The sequence below is a fragment of the Marmota flaviventris genome, chromosome 16 (assembly GCF_047511675.1).
Source record: "Marmota flaviventris isolate mMarFla1 chromosome 16, mMarFla1.hap1, whole genome shotgun sequence".
Classification (NCBI taxonomy): Eukaryota; Metazoa; Chordata; class Mammalia; order Rodentia; family Sciuridae; genus Marmota; species Marmota flaviventris.
In genome coordinates this window covers 70,403,003-70,420,675 of record NC_092513.1, presented here as the reverse complement: position 1 = coordinate 70,420,675, position 17,673 = coordinate 70,403,003, and the positions used below count along the sequence as shown (strand labels likewise).

The 17,673-nt window shown below is 49.9% G+C and overlaps 1 protein-coding gene across 3 annotated transcripts in view; it reads left to right on the top strand.

Moving 5' to 3' along the window:
* Positions 1-373: 373 nt before the first annotated feature.
* Ptch1 (patched 1) overlaps positions 374-17,673 on the top strand; it is a 58,773-nt gene continuing 41,473 nt past the window's right edge. The window contains exons 1-2 of one of the 3 annotated variants that reach the window (XM_027955826.2): positions 374-565; positions 2,199-2,391. In XM_027955826.2, the coding sequence (XP_027811627.1) occupies positions 374-565; positions 2,199-2,391 (385 nt within the window). Of the gene's footprint in view, positions 566-1,296; positions 1,501-2,198; positions 2,392-2,964; positions 3,033-17,673 lie in introns of those variants that run through there. The other 2 variants (XM_071602514.1, XM_071602512.1) reach the window with 2 other exon arrangements.

Here is a 17,673-nt window from a genome sequence, read left to right as displayed (position 1 = left end):
CGCGGTGGAGGCGTCCGAAGGACAGGCTCGCTCCGCGCGCCGGCTCTCGCCCTCCCGCGAACTGGATGTGGGCAGCAGCGGCCGCAGAGACCTCGGGACCCCCGCGCAATGTGGCAATGGAAGGCGCAGGGTCTGACTCCCCGGCAGCGGCCGCGGCCGCAGCGCCTGCAGCGCCCGCCGTGTGAGCAGGAGCAGCGGCAGCAGCAGCAGCAGGTCTGTCAACCGGAGCCCGAGCCCGAGCAGCCGGCGGCCAGCAGCGTCCTCGCGAGCCGAGCGCCCAGGCGCGCCGGGAGTTCGCAGCGGCGGCAGCAGCAGCGTGCCGGCCCGCCCGGGAAGCCTCGGTCCCCGTGGCGGCGGCGGCGGCAACGGCAACATGGCCTCGGCTGGTAACACCGCCGAGCCCCAGGACGGCGGCGGCGGCTGCAGCGGGGCCCTGGGCCGGACGGCCGGCGGCGGGAGGCGCAGACGGACCGGGGGGCTGCGCCGCGCGGCCGCGCCGGACCGGGACTATCTGCACCGGCCCAGCTACTGCGACGCCGCCTTCGCTCTGGAGCAGATTTCCAAGGTGCATTTCAGACTCTTTCCTCTCTTCTCCTCCCACTCTTTCCTCCCTCCTCTTCCTCTTTGGGATAGCCCCACCACACACACACACACATACACACACCCACACACCCCTCCAGGAAAAGAGGCAGACAAGTGGGGATTGAAAAATTCAAACCCTCCCTCCGGTCCTGGGAGGAAAGGGCTGTCTGAGGTCCGCAGGGGGTGGAGGTGTGTGTGTGTGTGTGTGTGTGTGTGTGTGCACGCCCTCCCTGGCGTGCCTTTTCCGGAGCATTGGAAAGCTGTCCACAGTGGACCACCTCGAGGGCGGCCGCAGCACTGCCCTGCCCCGTGCCCCTTGCTAGGAGCTCCCTCCTTCTGCGCCCCTGCCCCTATTTGCAGCTAAACCCCTGTAACGCTGCCACATTTCTTAACATCTTGGAGGGGGAGGCGGAGTGGAGAGAGGCGGAGAGAGGAAGGGGGGAGGGAGCCGAAATAAAGGTGGTTTCCTTTTTTGGCAGCCGGTTTTACTTTTGTTGAGCATGAAATCTCTGCTCCCTTAAAAATTATCCTCGGAAGAGGACATCCCCCCTCTTCTTTCACATTTTTTGAGCCGCTTCTTCTCAGAACCTGATGGGGAGAGGGAAAGTTGTAAACAAATTGCCACCTTAAATCCGCGGTGCGGGTCTGCCGAGCGGTCGGGTTCATTGTGTTTACGAGGCTTGCTGAAATGTGTGGAATCCGGGGAAGGCGAGCACCCAGACGGGGGCCCACCGGGGCCGCGGCCAGCACCGGGGCAGCGCCGCCGCCGGGAGCAGCCTGTGCCCAGCCAGGACCCCCGCCTGCGCCGGCCTGGGCCCTTCCCCCGTGCAGTCGGCTGTTTTGTTACGTTTAACCCGAAGGGAAGGGAGAGGAGGGAAAGATCCATGTGGCTGCCCTCTTCCGATCACAAATATTGTCGTAAGTTGCAGATGGCTGCCCCACTTCCTAATTCGGCTCACACGGCGTCTTCCAAAGCTATGGAAGCGTTGGGAGTGAGCACCCGCGGCCGCGCTCACCACGTGGATGCCCACTAAATGCCACTCCAGACGGGGAAACTCGAAATATATTGTTCCAAAAGAGCGTTCGGCCCCTGCACCGGTCCTCTCCGGAGCACCCTGAGAAGGGTGATGGGTGGTGCAGGATTTATGGGAAAGCGGGACGTGGTTTGCTGCTTAAGTGCTGGGCTCGGTCGCTGGGATTACGCAGCCCCTCCCTTCCCGGGTCCGGGGTGAAAATCGCCGGTGCAGAGTGGTCGTCTCTCTGCTTTGGCTTGCCCTTCTGTGTCGCCCGCCCTATCCCCAGCTCCCCAAGTCACACTCAAGGATGCTGTGCAGGCCACGCGTGGGGGCGCCCCTGCAGTCCCCAAGGTGCATCTCCCACGCTGCAGCCTGACTTTGATTTATGACCCGCCCCCCCCCCCAACACACACACACACACACACGCCTCTCGCGTTCCCTCTAGCCTGGGTTCCAGCCCGTAGGGCGAGTCCCTGCGCCCCATCTGCGCGGGGCCCCCCACGGCTGTCGGGGGATTCTCAGGCGGGTACGCGCGAGCGGGCGTGGGCGCGCGGACCGTGACTACCCGGCCTTCACTCCTCCCTTCTGCTTCATTCCCAGGGGAAGGCTACTGGCCGGAAAGCGCCGCTGTGGCTGAGAGCGAAGTTTCAGAGACTCTTATTTAAACTGGGTTGTTACATTCAAAAAAACTGCGGCAAGTTCTTGGTTGTGGGCCTCCTCATATTTGGGGCCTTCGCTGTGGGATTAAAGGCAGCTAATCTCGAGACCAACGTGGAGGAGCTGTGGGTGGAAGGTAAGAGAGCAGCGCGCGCCGCGGCGCCCGTCGCGCCCTCCCCGGGCCCCGTCCCTTCCTTTCCCTTCCCTCCAACTGATGAAGATATTTGCCAGCACACACCTAGAGCCTGGCTGTGGCCAGCGAAAACCCCCTGCCCGCACCAGGGGGAATTGTTTATTGTTTGGGCGCCTGGCCAGGAGCCAGGCCCGCCGACAAAGGCCGCGCTGTAATCTACTCGGGGCGCTGCGCTCTGCTAGGTGTTGTGGGAGACAGTGGCGAGGGCGGGCCGGCGGGGGCGCGGGCCCCTCCGCGGGGCGGACCACTCGGCACGGCCGGGGGTCCGGGGCTGGCCACCGCGGCCGCCCGCCGCCGCCTCGCCCCGAGACGCGGCCAGGGGCAGGCCTCCGCGGTCTCGGCTCCCCCGCTCGGCTTCCTTCCCTCCCCCACCCCCACCCACCGCGTCCAAAGAGAAAGGAGCGGGGGGTGGAGAGAGAGGCCACCCCTCCGGCTGCTGGGAGTGTGCGCGGCCCCGGCGGCCGCGGCCGCCGCGCTGGGGAGGGCGGGGGGCGGGCGCAGCGCGGGCCTGCGGAGGCGGCGGCGTGTGTGGTCCTGTTTTTGGACAGCTTTCAACTCTGGGGGAAAAAAACATTTGTCTCAAGGTACAAAAAAAAGGGGGGGGTGGGGGGGGAAGGAGTTGAAAAAAATAGTAAAGCACAGACTGGAACGCATGTTTGCAAAGTAGATTAATGTTTCCTCGCGGGTGGGGGCTTTTTAAATGGAATTATTCTGCGCGAAAGCTGTTTTTGCAGGCAGGAAAAAGAAATGTGATTTAAGAACGCTGGCTGGAAGGGAGGGGCCCCGGGAGCTCTCCAAGGGGTTCTGCCAGGCTTTTATGCATGTTCCTCAATTTGGGGGTTCTTGAAGCCAGCCTTAGAAAATGAATTGTAAATTTAAAATAGACACCACCACCACCACCACCCACCACGGAAACCGTGTATATTCTTTTGGTGGTAAGAGTTTCTTTAAAAATTTTTTTTTCCTTATCCCCTCTCCCCCCTTTTCTTGTTGGTTGCTTCTCAATGATCAAGAATCACACTGTTTGGAAACATTTTAACCCCTTATATATTGCTCTGGGTATCTCTATCAAGGGAGTAGGTGTGGAGGATTGAAGTAGTTATTCAGATATTTCAGACCAGAAATATCTGGGGCACTCGTAGAAACTCAAGACTTGCAAGAGAGGAGTTATTATGCATAAATTGCTTCAGTGATCCCTTTCTGGGTGGTGTTGGAGACTAACCTCGAAGAGTATTTTAATCTTGCAGCGTTTTTGCAAGGATATGGTAGAGTATTTAGTTGAGAACTGACAATTAAAATAATAATCCAATAATTAAGATCAGAAAACATTCCTTCCTTAAGTAGCTTGGTAATTAATACAAGTGTACTTTGGATTGAATCCATTGGGCCATTTCCCTCAGTTTGGTGCTTGTCGTTGGTAGATGAAAGAAGGGTTTCACTGAGCACTTATTATGTCCCTAGCAAGGAGTTTACTGAGGGCACTTGCACTGAATTTGGGTGGATAGTTGAAATGGGCCATAGAAGTTAAATGGAGATTAAAAAAAGCTTCCATGGAGGTGGTGAGGAAGACCTGGGGATACCTAGAGAGAGAGGAGAGTGTTCTAGAAGGCAGCACACCACCCTCAGCAGGGCCTGCAAGAAGGGCCTAGCGATGGCCCCATCTGAGTGGGGCTCTCTGATACCAACCCTGAGTGTAAAGGGGCATCCAGCGCAGTAACTCCTGAGGCGGGGCTATAGTGTGGAAGGTCTGTGATTGGCTGAACTAAGAGGGACTAACCTATGTGTTGCCAGTTGATGATGATAATGACCAAAAAATGGTTTTGTGGTGTTTGAGCAATTATTTTTCAGCAGACCTTTAATAATTAAAGAGATTCTGTGAGTTTCTTAACATAGTGTTATTTCCAGGAGGAAGTGTTTCTGGGTTGTCCAGCTCATTTCAAGGGCAGGGGCTCCAACTTCTGTAGTAAGTGGGCACTAGAGGTGCCGTCTTCTTTTGGGTTTTGTTGTTTTTTGCAGTGCTGGGGATGGAGCCTGGGCCTTGGGCATGCTGGGCAGTTGCTCTACCATTGAGCTATGGTCCCCATCCTCTGAGCTCTTATTCCCTTTCTGCACAGGCAGTTTCAGTGTGGTTCTGTGGTTCTTGGGACAAATATTCAATACCTACTGAGCAGCTTCCATTTTCAAGGTGTTTACTATATGTTTTCATCACATGCTGTACAACTGAATAAAGTAGCTCTTATTATTTTTATTTTGATAACATGACAGTTTCTGAGTTTTGTTTTTAACAGTTATTGCCCCATCTTATAGATGAGAAGCTATGGGTCACTCCCTGTCTCTGTCCACTTTGCCTACTAGTGACTGAAGTCACTTAACCCCCTATGGCCTCGGCCTTCATCTGTCATCTGTGCGTCCATTCATGCATGTGTGCATCTCATGCTCGCTTCTTCCCCTCTAGAAGAAGCAAGTTTCATAAATGCAGGTGAACTCAGCCAGAGAGATTGCCACACTAGTCAACATCTTTACTTGCTATATAAAGTGGAGGTAACTGTGGAAGACCTTGTTTGTGATCAAGTGAGCTGGGGGTCGCGTCAGCACTCAGTGGAATAGTTTGAGCATTTTCTCTCAGGAGTGAGAATTTCCTACTGCCCTGTATATATGTCAGCAGAGATCAGTGAATTAAATTTAGTACCACTGCCAAATTTAGGTTCCTTTTAGGTATCAGTCTCTTGGATAAACTTTATCACTATGAGCAAAGAAGTCTGTTACAGGATGCTTTCTTAATCAAAACAGGAAAGTTTCCAGGCATGAAATCTTACATGAACTAGATATTTGCTCCACATATAAGCCAAATGAATAGAGGTTGCATATTCCCCTAGTTAAAAAGCAACCCAAGATAGGAAAGGGTCAGATTTAAAGGGAAGAGGGATGCTAAGACAGTTTGGAAAAGATGATTACTCTTCCTGCAATTAAAGAAATGGAACATATATGACATCCAGTTGTCTTTGTGTTTCTGTGTGTGTATGTGCACATGGGCTCCCTGCTGCATTCTCAAATCTGCCCAAGGATATGTTTTAAAGCAGCCAGCAAGTTGAGCAACCCACTTGATAGCCATGTCTTTAATTTGACTTTTTGTACTTGAATGTGCTGGGGAAGATAAAGACAGTCTGAATGCATTATGCACAATGTGCAGACCAGTATATACCACACCTGCACACCCACATGTGCACAGGTAGAAGAACTTTCTGGTTCTGTTAAGATGATCGCCTTTTAAGAAACTGTCAGTTATGTCAGGTGCCAGCTTAGGTCTTGGGGTTATATTATTTGCAAATCATTAATGTCAAATCCAGCTCACCTACGAGTGGAGTAATGGTAAATAGAATTGGTGGAACGTGTTGTGGACCCCTGCCCTGAAAGAGTCACCTGACGATGGCAGCAAGGTGGGACGAGGTGGACTGTCACTTAAAACTAGAAAGAAACACTCTTTCTGCAATGTTCCCTGTGCCTGCTCTGCACTAGCCCCTGCCAGTCCAGAGGAGGCTTGGTGAAAAGCCACAGACCCTGCCCTCAGGGGGACCTCTGCCCAGCAGGCCCACAGACACATTGTGGGCAGTTGACATGCAGGGCGGTGGTGCCAAGATGGCACAGAAACCAGGGATGCCTTCTAGAATGGCCCTGGGGAGGAGGCCGGGGGCTGGAGGGTGGGGTGGGGTGGGGTGTGTGGGGATGTCCTTTAGAAGGAACAGCGTGAACAAAGGCTGAGAAAAAGGGTGTGGCCTCGTGCCCTTTGCAGGGTCTTTGAGGTGGAGGTGGGAGCCTGGAGGCTTGGAAGGTCTGCGGGGCCTCCTGTGTGAGGTGTGTGCTGGGAGCTCTTCCTTGGGCCACTTTGTGCCATTGTATGTGGCCTCTGGTGTCCTCCCCTGGTACCACTGGATCTCAGGACACAGATGGCAATGGATATATTTCACTCTTGCTCTTTTCTGTGTTGGCGTTTCCTTTTAGTTTAGCGGTTTTGTCCTCCTGGCCCCCTTAATATCTATTTCCCTTCATGTCAGCCTCCCGCGCCAGCCCCCTCTCGGTCACAAGTTTGTAGTGAAAATCTCTGGTGACAGAGTGAAGGTTCATTCATCTCTTCAAGCTTCCTGTTTTTCTGAAAGCTCGCCCAGCCCCTGGCCTCCTTTCTGCAGAGGGTGACAGCCTGGCCGGAATCCACCTTGCCTTGGTGTTTGGCTGTTCAGGGCTCTGAGGCCAGCATCAAGGAGAGGGTGAGAGGTGTTCATTTTTTTTAAAAAAGAGAAATAGGAATCTTTTTATGAAAAAAAAAATACATGTGGATGTCTGTAGGGGCTCCCCCAGTTTGCACTTGATGGCACCGTGCCCTGGTGTTCTTGAAATGAAGTTGGGTGCTTGGTTATAGGAGACCATTGAGACCTGCCCCGCCCTTCTCCCCTGACCCTCTGCTGTGAGTGGCTGTCCTTGAACCTCCAGCAGCATCCTTGGCCTCTACTCACTGGAGGCCAGGAATACCTCCTGCTAGATCAACTAAAATGTTTCCATTGGTTGCCTGATATCCAGGGGCGACGTTGGGGCATGGTTCACAAAATGACCCCAATTGAGAACCAGTAGTTTAGATGATAAATAACTCCAAGTAGAAGATCCATATTGTGCGGACGGAAAACATGGTAGCCTTAGGGCTGTAACTGTGCTGCTGTGGATGCGGAAGGGTTTTGGTCTTGAAGGTAAACCTGCCATGCTATCCCTACGCTTACCCTGGTCATTCCTTCCATGTCATACTACTAACTTAAGTATAAAAATTTTAACTGCCATGAGGAGAGAGGAAATAAGCCATGGAAAAAAGAAAACTTTATCTTTGAGTGCTTGGTGGGGGTGGTGTGTGTGTGACTAATTTTGCATCAAGACCTTGTTGCACTTGGTCTCGGTGGGCTGAAGGCTTTGAGTATGAAGGGGACTTCCTAGAAAGCCTTCATGGAACACAGCACCCTGCAATCACAGCTCCTTCTCCAAGCTGGAGCCATGGGTTAGCTCTGGCACCCTGCTTTTGCCAGGGTGCCTTCTGGAGCAGGACCAAGGCAGGCGAGGGACTGATAGCAAAGAGGGACTCTACCAGAAGGGCAGAATGGGCCCTGTCACTACTGCCCTCCTAAAGTTACCCCCGTTTCTGCTGAGTGGGCTGTTCCTTTGAGGACATTTCACAGGGACAGAAAGACAATGAAATGCAACTTTCTTGTGTTCCCTGGACCCCTGCACTTTTTTTTTTTTTTTTTTTTTTTTGATGAAGACCATGTAGATAGGGATTTATTAGGTTCAAGTAGCAGATGCACACCACAGGTAGAAGCAATTGTGGCATTCCTTTCATACTTAAGAGTCAAAACTTGAAAACCCAATAGTAATTAACTTTAAAAAATATCAAATGGCAAATGCATAAATAAATACATCAATAACAAGTAGCCTCAGGTGCACAAGGCCGTTGATTGGCCCTGGGAAGCCACCCTGTCTCCCTGCTACCTGTTGTTGACCCTCCCGGAAGTTGGGTGGTGGGGTGTCTCCGATGCATACAAATGCTGCTTGGAAGTTCCAAAAGATGACAACTTCCAGATGTACCAGCCGACGGGGCGCTTGTTTGGATTATGCGCCGCAGCTGATGCTGGATTAATGCTGGCTGGATGGCGGAGAGTTGTCTGGTCTGCACGGGGCAGTGTTTATGTTTCGTTTGGATTTCTCCCTCAAAGCTGACCTGCCCGTGACCCCCAGCGCCCTGTCCACTCAGGGCGAGCTGGAACATGTCTGTCCTTGCTGTGCTTCTCATATTGGGGGGGGGGGGGGAGGCAGGGGGCCACAGTGCTGCAGGGAAAGGGGCTTCTCATGGGGCTGCCCCCCACGTGGTCCATGCCAGCCCTCTGCCCAGGTTGAACCCTGAAGAGTATGCCCACGGGCTTAGGGCGTGTGTTCAGCTCGAAAAGTTCTGTTGCCTTTTAAAACAAATACAGGGAGATTTTAAAGGGGATCCGATTTAATAGAAGCAGTTTTGCAGGATAGTATTTTGGCACTATTTGGATGCTCTTGGTGGGGAGCAAAAGTGGAGGGAGTTAGGACATCCCCAATAACTGGCCCACCTGGGTGGGTTTGCTCCTGTAGTACTGTTATTCCTTGTGCCCCTGGGGGCTCCCCAAACCTCTCCTGGTCCCTTCCTTCCTTCTCTTCATCCCACCCTTCCTTCCACTTTCCCAGCCACACCTAAGCTGCCCCAACCTTTCCCTCCTGTGAGGAATCCTGGAGTTCCCCGTGTGGAATCTGCAATGGCCCTACGTCTGGTTAGTCATAGATGGACAGGAGGGAGTTTGAAACTGGCTGTGGGAGACACTAGATGGAGAGCTGCCCTTGCATCCTTGAGTTTCTCGTGTTGGTTTCAAGATCAGCCCAGAGAGTTGGTTCTTGGGAGGGTTCTTTTCAGCAGATGTGTGTCTCCCTGCTGAAGATGCCTGACATCTTTGTGGACTTTGGAGGTCACTTTAGAACCCATTGTGTTCACTCAGTGTATACCAAACCACCAGAGGGCACGAGAAGTGTGTCTCGGTCCCCTGTCCTTCCTGTGGCCCATGAAACAGGGAACAGGAGGGTCCTGTAGCGTTCTTGAACTGCTGAGTAAAATAAACCGGGACATTGGCACCCAGGTGCCCTCCTTCAGGCCTTCCCTGGGTAGAACCCCTGTCCAAGCCAGTGGGAATATGGAGTTGGGTAGAGATCAAAGAAGATGGATGTTCTTATCCAAATTTTGGCTGACTCTGAAGCCTTGGCTCTTTAGTCCCCGTGCAAGGTCTTGGTTGACATCAAAGAGAGCAAAGGCTTTGCTAGTGGATGCACCTTGCCTGCTCTGGAGGAGGAAGCTCTTTGGAGTCTTCTCCATGGGAACATTCTTTAAAGATACAGAATCAAAATATAAACTCTCCTGTTGTTCTTTGCAGTCAATCCCTCATTTGGGGTGCTTTATGATAATACTTCATAGTTTTTGGGGTTTTTTAAAATATTTTTTTCCTCTCTTTAGTTGGATTTAGGATGTTCCCAACCCTTTACACTGCATTGCCTAATTTTGTCTACATATGTACTCTTTAACTAGGTTTGACAGAGATAATTAGCTTTCCAAAACAGTAGAAGGCTATCATTGAGGAACTGCTTGACTATTGGGGAAGTGTTCAGGAATTTTGCATGTAAAATGATGCATCCTCAGCCCTTTCAGCAGAGACAGGACTATTGTGGTTTTGGGGGGCTTAGAGCATAGTTGGAAAAACAGTTCAGGAAACTGTATCCGTGGTGGACAGTCATGTACCTGCTAATGAATAACAAGTTTGTTGTTGGAGAGATTTACAATGTGGAGGCAGGACCTTATTTCTGATCCAGAAACCCAGGTGTGAGTTGGCCCAAATAGTGCACACTGTATGTGGGTCCCATAACACCACTGGCTATGAAAGCGGGGAGGCCAGAGAGAAGCAAGTCCCCATATCACAGCACAGAGTTTGTTTATTATTATTAGGATCGATGAAAAGAAGAAGCAGATTTACTCAGTTTAACAACCAAGATAGTTTGCAGTTACTGATGTAACCTGTAGAGAAGGGAGCAGAAGAAACTGGAAGTAGGCTTTGTTAAGTCAGTGTGCATGATTTTTTTTTTTTCCTCCTTAAATCATTGCTTAAGGGCTTCTGGCCCCTAGCTCAGGAATCTTGCCCAAAAATGCCAGATGTATTACACAGCCGAGTATTGCAATGTAAACACTGCTGTGTGCCACGAGGCAGGGTGGTCCATCTCCTATTTAAGAAGAGTGAGGGATTGAGAGGGGGGGAGCAGGGTGGGCCCTTGGCTTTGTGGGGAGCCAGCGCAGTAGTGGTCCCTGTGTTTTGGGCTGCAGGGTCAAGATCTAGAACTCCAGAACCCAGATAAATGAACCCTTTGGAATGAATGGCAAAGAATAGCATGTGGGATTGGGGTGCCAGACAGCAAGATGTGGCTTGGATAATGTTGCCTCATTAGGTCAGATCAATTTATAAAATGCTGGATTGGGGCTGGGGATGTAGTACAGTGGTAGAGCGCTTGCCTCGTGTCGTGAGGCCCTAAGTTCAAGCCCCAGCACCACACACACACACACACACACACACACACACACTAGAATGAGGCTGGCAGTCCTCCTAACTGCATCCTCAAGTTACTCTGAGCTTCATCCTTGGGGTGGGGAGGGGCAGGAAGAAAGTTGTAGTCTTCCTGGCAGCATCCTCAAGTTTCTGTGAGCCTCATCTCTGTCATCTGCTCCTGGTTAAATTGAAAGGTGAGGGAAGCCAAGCCAGGAGAGGCTCTGCTTCCTTCAGGACCCCCTACAGCGTGAGGGAAGGCCTGCTGGGCGGGTTCACCTGTGCATAAAGCTAAGATTTATCCCCAGGCTGCTCGGGTGTTATATCACACTGGGGGGTGGCCCAAGATATGGTGCAAAATAAAGGGTCTTCCGGTTTGTTCCTGCTTTCTGGATTTAAGTAAGGATTCTGTTAATGGAGATCACTGAAGGTGAGAACGGAACGGGGCACTTGGGGCCACCCTTGGGTCAGATGTGTTTCACGTGCAGCTGGCAGTGAAAGGGGGTGGGTTTGCCTGGGCATCACCCCTGCAGCCTGCACAGCCTTGCAGGGGCCCAACTCCGGGGTTTTTAAATTAATAGGTACATATTTTGTGAGTTAGGAGGAAATCGGATTTCATTTTGAATTTAGGGCATTATTAAAATAGCTGCATGAATATCGCCCGCATTTAAGAAATCCATCCTATACAGTGATGCGAGAAAACTGCTTTACAAATCAGCAGTGGTGAAAACAGGAGTTTTGAGACCACTCCTCCCTCTCCCTCCCCCACCACTTTTTTTTCTTGTTTGAATTCTCCCATCTCCCCCACCCCTGCTCCCTGATTTCCTTTGCTCCTTTAGTGGGAAACCAGAAACTTTCACAAAATAAGACTTAAACATCACACACAGCCCCTTTTTAAATAGAGGCTTTCTAAGCAAGAAAATAACAAAAGAATTTTCCCTAGCTGCCTAAGAAATTATTTCTTTACTTTTAGCTGATTGTCTCCCCCCATGAGTTCACACACTGCTGTAATGAGTAAAACTGATAAATATGATACCGTTGTTTTAGTCTGTGCATGATGGGGTGGGGAATTGTACATGTTTAACAGTTTGCTTAATTGCAAACAAAGCTTGCAATTTAAGAGAATTGGGATTAGGGCTAAATATCTATTAACTGCTCTTTCTAGAGATTTGAGGAATAGGATGACCCCTTTTTTTTCTTTCTCTCTTTTTTTCTTTTTCTTTCTTTCTTTTTCTTCTTCTTCTTCTTCTTCTTCTTCTTCTTCTTCTTCTTCTTCTTCTTCTTTTTTTTAAATAGGCTACAGTTTCACATGGCTCCCAAAAGAAATCCCTCTCCCTTTTTGTTTCCCACACCAATTGATTTATCATTTTGCTTGCAAGCAGATCCAGAATGTTAGGGCAAGAACACACTCACTTTTTTCTCGTAACTTTTTTGTTGCGGACCGAAACCAGTTGACTTGAATAAATTTTTCTGAGGCCTGAATGTAGCCAGCAACGTGGAAAAATCTTGCCATTCAGGGCCGTCTGAATGTACATTTCAGCCACACAGTAAGCTGCATTGGTACGCACTGGACTGCTAAATACAACCATTTTTCGCAGCAGCGAGTTAGACAGGTGATTAGCATAATTAGCACCGAGTAGCTATACATATGGTAATGCTGAGTGTGTAAATGCCAGCTGCGGTGTAAAATTTATGTCAGGGGTCGGCAGGGCTGTGCGAAAGTATTGTGTTCCAGCTGCAGGTCAGGGCCGCGAGAGCTTACCTCCTTTTCTCTTGTGGGTGAATACTCCAAACAGAAGAGTAGGACAGAAATATAACAGATACTGCTTTGATGGGACAGCCGGTTCTGTGCACGAGGGACTGCTCTGTCACACACACACTTGCACACACTTGCAGAAATCCCATGACTTTCTCTGCAAATTGTGTTTACTTCGCATAGGGTCCAGACCGAGTGGGGCCCATGGGCATTTGGGTCAATAAATGGGCCAAATGATCCCCTCAGAGGAAAAATGGCAGTCACTGGAGTTTTATAGGAGTTAAAAGATCTGTTTTAGTTTTCCTCCTGTGCTCTTACCCCCCACACCGTTCTCTCTGCTCCTGTCCTATGAATGGGTGTTGCTGTCCTTCATATGGGTAGGGGGGCTGCTGGATGGGCAGTGATGAAAATTTTGTTTTAGAAAAAAAGGAACCATCTTATCTTGATGGCAAGAACCTTGGAACAAAATATAAGCTCTCCTTGGTGGGACTGTTCCCAAACTGCTTGACTGGTTTTGAAAAAGAGCTAGTTTTTTTGTAGGCCTCCCCCTCCCCCACGGGCAGCTGTACTTCCTCCCCTTGCCCGGTACCACCACTGTCAGACCCAGGACGACGTTCTTAATAGATTTTTTTTTTTTAATCACTGATGTTTCTTGTCTGAAAGGACAGTCCTGAATGGCTCACACGCTTTGAAATGCCCAGTGGGGGGATTTATTGCTATGATGAGTTGATACATTTTACACTTCCCCCCCCCCCCTTTTTTTTTTTTTTGTTTTTTTTTTTTGTTTTTTTGGTTGGTGGCTGTAAGAAGTGGTGGTGTTGACAGAATATAGTTCACACCATGCTGACCCCGTGATGAAACTTCCTCACGGCACCAGGGGGTCCTTATGTACTGGCCCCTAATCCAGCTAATCCTGATGGCAACAAAATCATGAAAGTGGCCCCCAGTGACTGGACTCCCCGCACAGATGCAGAGGGAAGGAACAGCACTGGAGATAAGTCAGGCCAGCGTGGGCTTCAGGCCAGGCCAGGAGGCCAGCCTGCAAAGGTGGGATCGCACTGCCTCCTCCCCACGTAGGAGGCCAGGGAAGAGACCCAGGCTGGAACGGGCAGAGGCCCAGGGCTGAGCGGTGATGTTAGCCCACAGAAGCGGGAGAAGGAGCCGGGTTAACACACTGCAGCAGCCCGAGTGCTGCGGTGCCGAGCCTGCGGATCGACTCTTATTATGGTTGGGTTGCTTTCTGCTTTTATTATTATTATTATTTTTAAATGAAGTCACCAGGCCTTAGCTGAGAACTTAGAACTTGCTAAAAAGATGCTGGCCCGGGTCCTGAGTTCCTGGACCTGGTGGAGCGCGCGCCGTCAGGGGGAACCCAGGACAGCTCACAGCTTGGAACCGGTGCTGTTTGGGAATAGAGGGCACTTCCGGCTGCGTCCTGCAGTGGGTGACCTACGGAGAAGAGGGCCTCCCAACAGATGCAGGGTCTGCTCTGGAGTTGGTGGCCCTGGGTGCCGCGACAGGCAGCAGGTCTAGCGTTGGCAGAGGGTTGTACTGACCTGATTGCGTCCGACAGGGCGAGCGGGTTGGTCTTAGGGAAAGCCATTCAGAGGGAGCAGCCCGGGCGAGGCTGGTGACAGATGGCACCGCAAGCTGCTGGCCTGTGTGTTGGGGGCAGTGCTTACCATGGCGCGCACGCGCACATGCGCGCGTCCGGAACCCTACACACGGCTGCGCGCCACCTAGGCTCAGCGCTGTGCGCTGTCCGGAGAGGTCGCTGGGCGCAAGAGTGGCTGTGTCCTGGTCTGGACTCTTCTTAAGGCAAATGCTCTTTGGGCCGTGTGTTTCCAACATTTTCCCATGGCAACACCCAAGGGCATACTCTGACCGCCCAGAACCTTCAGGAGCAGTTGGCTCCTCCTCCAGAATAAGAAAAGAGGAGGGGGAAGAGGGACTGAAATTTAACAGCCATGGGTGTTCAGCCAGTAGCCCAGATTACGGCATCTTCATTTATTTCAGTTTAGAAAATGAGCCAGTACTAATAATTTTGCAGTTACAGCCCTTTAGAATTTTATACCATTCCATTCTCACAATAACCGCACCATTGAAAGAACGGACCTGGGGGTGGGGGTGGGGGGGTCTCTAGAGGCAGTTAGATAACTCTCAGGATTAATCAAATGCAAATGCTGCACTTGACTACACACAGGCCTATTTTCCTAATTGGACTCTGAGTGGACACTTTTCAGGCTGAAAGGGCCATTTGTTTTGACTGATTGACTTTTTGAGGCTTTGGGGGGAATTAATATCTTGTACAGATGACTGCCTGTTCCCAGGATGGAGACCATTCATTCGTCTATTCATGCAATACTTTGTGTGCTGTGCCCTGGTATGCTTCTGTGTCCTCTGCACATACCGAGGTGAGGGGACAGGAGAAGCACCTCCCTTAAGGGGCTTGGAATTTCATAGGGTTAAAAAAAAAAAATGTCTGCTGGTCTGTCTCTGGTCATCTTAACCTAGATCACCACAATAAGAGTTTGTTAAAAGAGTTTTTGTGTGAATGTGACACACATGGCTTCAGTTCTGTGTGAAAGGCCGTGACACAGCAGGGAACACCTGCAGTGCAGTGGAATAGGACTGTCTGGAGGTGGGGACCTTTTTGCAGAATGGTTTCTTACCTGTGCTGCAAAGCAAAGAATAGTACATTTGCACTTGCTTTGCTTTGCAAAACCCAGCTTGGGTTGGTTTGGGGAGGAGAGAATAAGCAGAGCTTTATCAAAGGAGCTCTTTGCAGAAGTGATGCCCTGTACCTGCCTCTTTCAAATAATTGATCTAAGCCTTGAGTTTTTGGAGTATACCATGCAGAATTCACAGCGGAAGATGGCTTGTATGTGCCTTCATGACTCAAAAATCTGGAGGCAGCATCATTATCCTTTATATAAAAAATGCCTTTTTTTTTTAATGCTTTCCGAAAGTTCTAGGTGTGAGCTTCACATAGTCTGGCATGGGAATCTTGGTTCTTCTAGACCAGCTCCTCTGTTGCACTCAGGTTCTCAGATGGTGCTCAAAAGCATTATGGCTGGCAGGGCAGTTTGCCTTGGGATTAGTGTCTTCAGTTCTGCCCCTTACTAGTCAGGGGACCTTGGGCAAGTCACCTGACTCCTCCAAGTAAGGGCAATGACAAATGCTCTTCATAAAAGAGGAAAAGGATGACTGTCTGCCCAGTCCCCAGGTGAGGACTTGGGCAGCTTTACAACCAGTGTCGGTGAATCTTCACATCATCCTGTGTCGTGGGTTTTAGCATTTTTGTCCCTATGTTGCAGAGAATCTTACTGGAGCTCATCTATTTAGGGACTTATCCCAAATCTCCCTGCCTCAAAAGGTAGCACTGGAAACCAGGGTGCTCTGATCCCCATCCTTACTACCTGTCCAAGGCAGCTCCCCCCACCTTGATTTCTAAGTCAACAAGTGATTTAAAGGGCTTGGCAAATGGAAAGCCCACACCAGCATAAAATGTTATTGTGTGTCTTATTCAAAGAAGCTGCTTGTTACTTTGTTTAAGTAGTTGCTTGCAGGATGAAGAGAGAAAGATAGAGAGAAAGGTTGAGGTAGAGATGCATTTTATTTTTGCACTGAGCTTGTTTTAAACTCAGATCTTGTTTTGAATACACTTTTCTTCTTTTTCCTTGTCTTTTTTCACATAGAAGCCTTTAACTATACATGTTTCTTGAAGAAAACCTTAAAATTAGAGAGAACCCCTCCCCCCAAAAGGAAAGCAGGTAAAAATTACTCATAGAACCCCACCCAGCCATCATATCATGGCTATTAACCTGGTTCTCTATGCCTTCGTTTGCCTAATAAATACTGGATTTGGCAGTTTGTTCTGTTCTCTATGGTTATTTTCCTCTGCAGTATTTCATGAACATTAGATTATTTTTCAGAATATATAAAGACTTTGACCTTGGAAATGGAAAAGAGAAAGGAGAACACCATTTTCTCTCAGGCCCTGACTGTAATTTGTGTCACCTGGAATGGTTCTGGGCCATGTCCTGAGCTCAAGACTTTGCGCTGCGGGTGATAAGGAGGACATCTCTGGGCTGTCATGCAGCCAGGGTTTGGGATGGACTTTTGCTAGGACAGCTTGCAGATGTCGGGCAGGTCTGTCAAGTGGCTGTCTAGAGGAGTTTGGATTTTGTAGCTTGTACCATGGGGCCTTGGGTGAACACTGATGTAAGACCATCTGAGTGTCATGCTGTTGATGACAGGTGTACTGGAGAAGGAGCTAAGTCTACCCACATAAGCAGTGAGTGACATCCTCATGGCTCACCAAGCTCCAGGCACGTGTATTCCTTTCTCTCCTCGCAGTGAGCCAAACCTGAGGCTCTGCTGTTCCTCTCCTAGAACATTTCCACCCAGCTCTTCAGTCACCTTGAACGTCACTTCCCTTTGGGTCTTCCCAGCTGTCCTACTTGAAGTAGCCTTCCCCCTTCTCCACCACCCAAGCTGGCACTGCCATCTTTACTTCTTCCTGGCACTTGTCATGCTATAAAAATGTCCTTACTGACTTGTTGGTGTATCGCCTGTTCCTGTCACTGGCCAGCGAGTCTCTTGGAACGTAGCAGCAGAGTACACAGATCTCATCCCCTAAACTATTCCTACCCCTTGGCACACGGGATGCGCCTTCACAAATGCTTGCCAACTGAGGACTTGCTCTGACCACGGCTGACCATAAAACGAATGGTAGCTCACAAGAATGTTCATATTTGAAATGTTAGGCAAGGAATGAGCCATGTAATATGTAAAAATTAACTTAACAGTACTTGTAAGTAGGATCAAGCACAGGGGGCTGAGCAGACGTTAGAATTCAGGTCTGACCTCTACTTGCTTGGTCATCTGTGGTGTTAGTCTTGTCTTGGCTGAAGTTGCTCGTCACCTTGCCAAGATATTTGTAATGATCACTTGAGCAAAGAGGTAGAAGAGCAAAAGGATTTCTAATTCCAGAGTCATGGCAAATGTACATCTTTATTAAAATGTTTGTTTTAATAAACATTGTGAAAATATAATGGAGACCATGAAGTTGTTTCGTTTTTTTTTGTTTTATTTTTTGGGGTAATGGGGGTTGAACCCAGGGATGCTCTGTCACTGAGTGACATCTCCGACCCTTTTTATTTTTCACTTTGAGACAGGGTCAGGCTAAGTAACCCCAGCTGGCCTAGAAATAGCTACCCTCCTGCCTCATTCTCCTGAGTAGTCAGGACTACAAATGTGGCCCCCTGACCTGGCTGGTCTCCATTTGATATTATGGAAACAGCAATCTTTCTGAAAATCCCTGTGATTAAA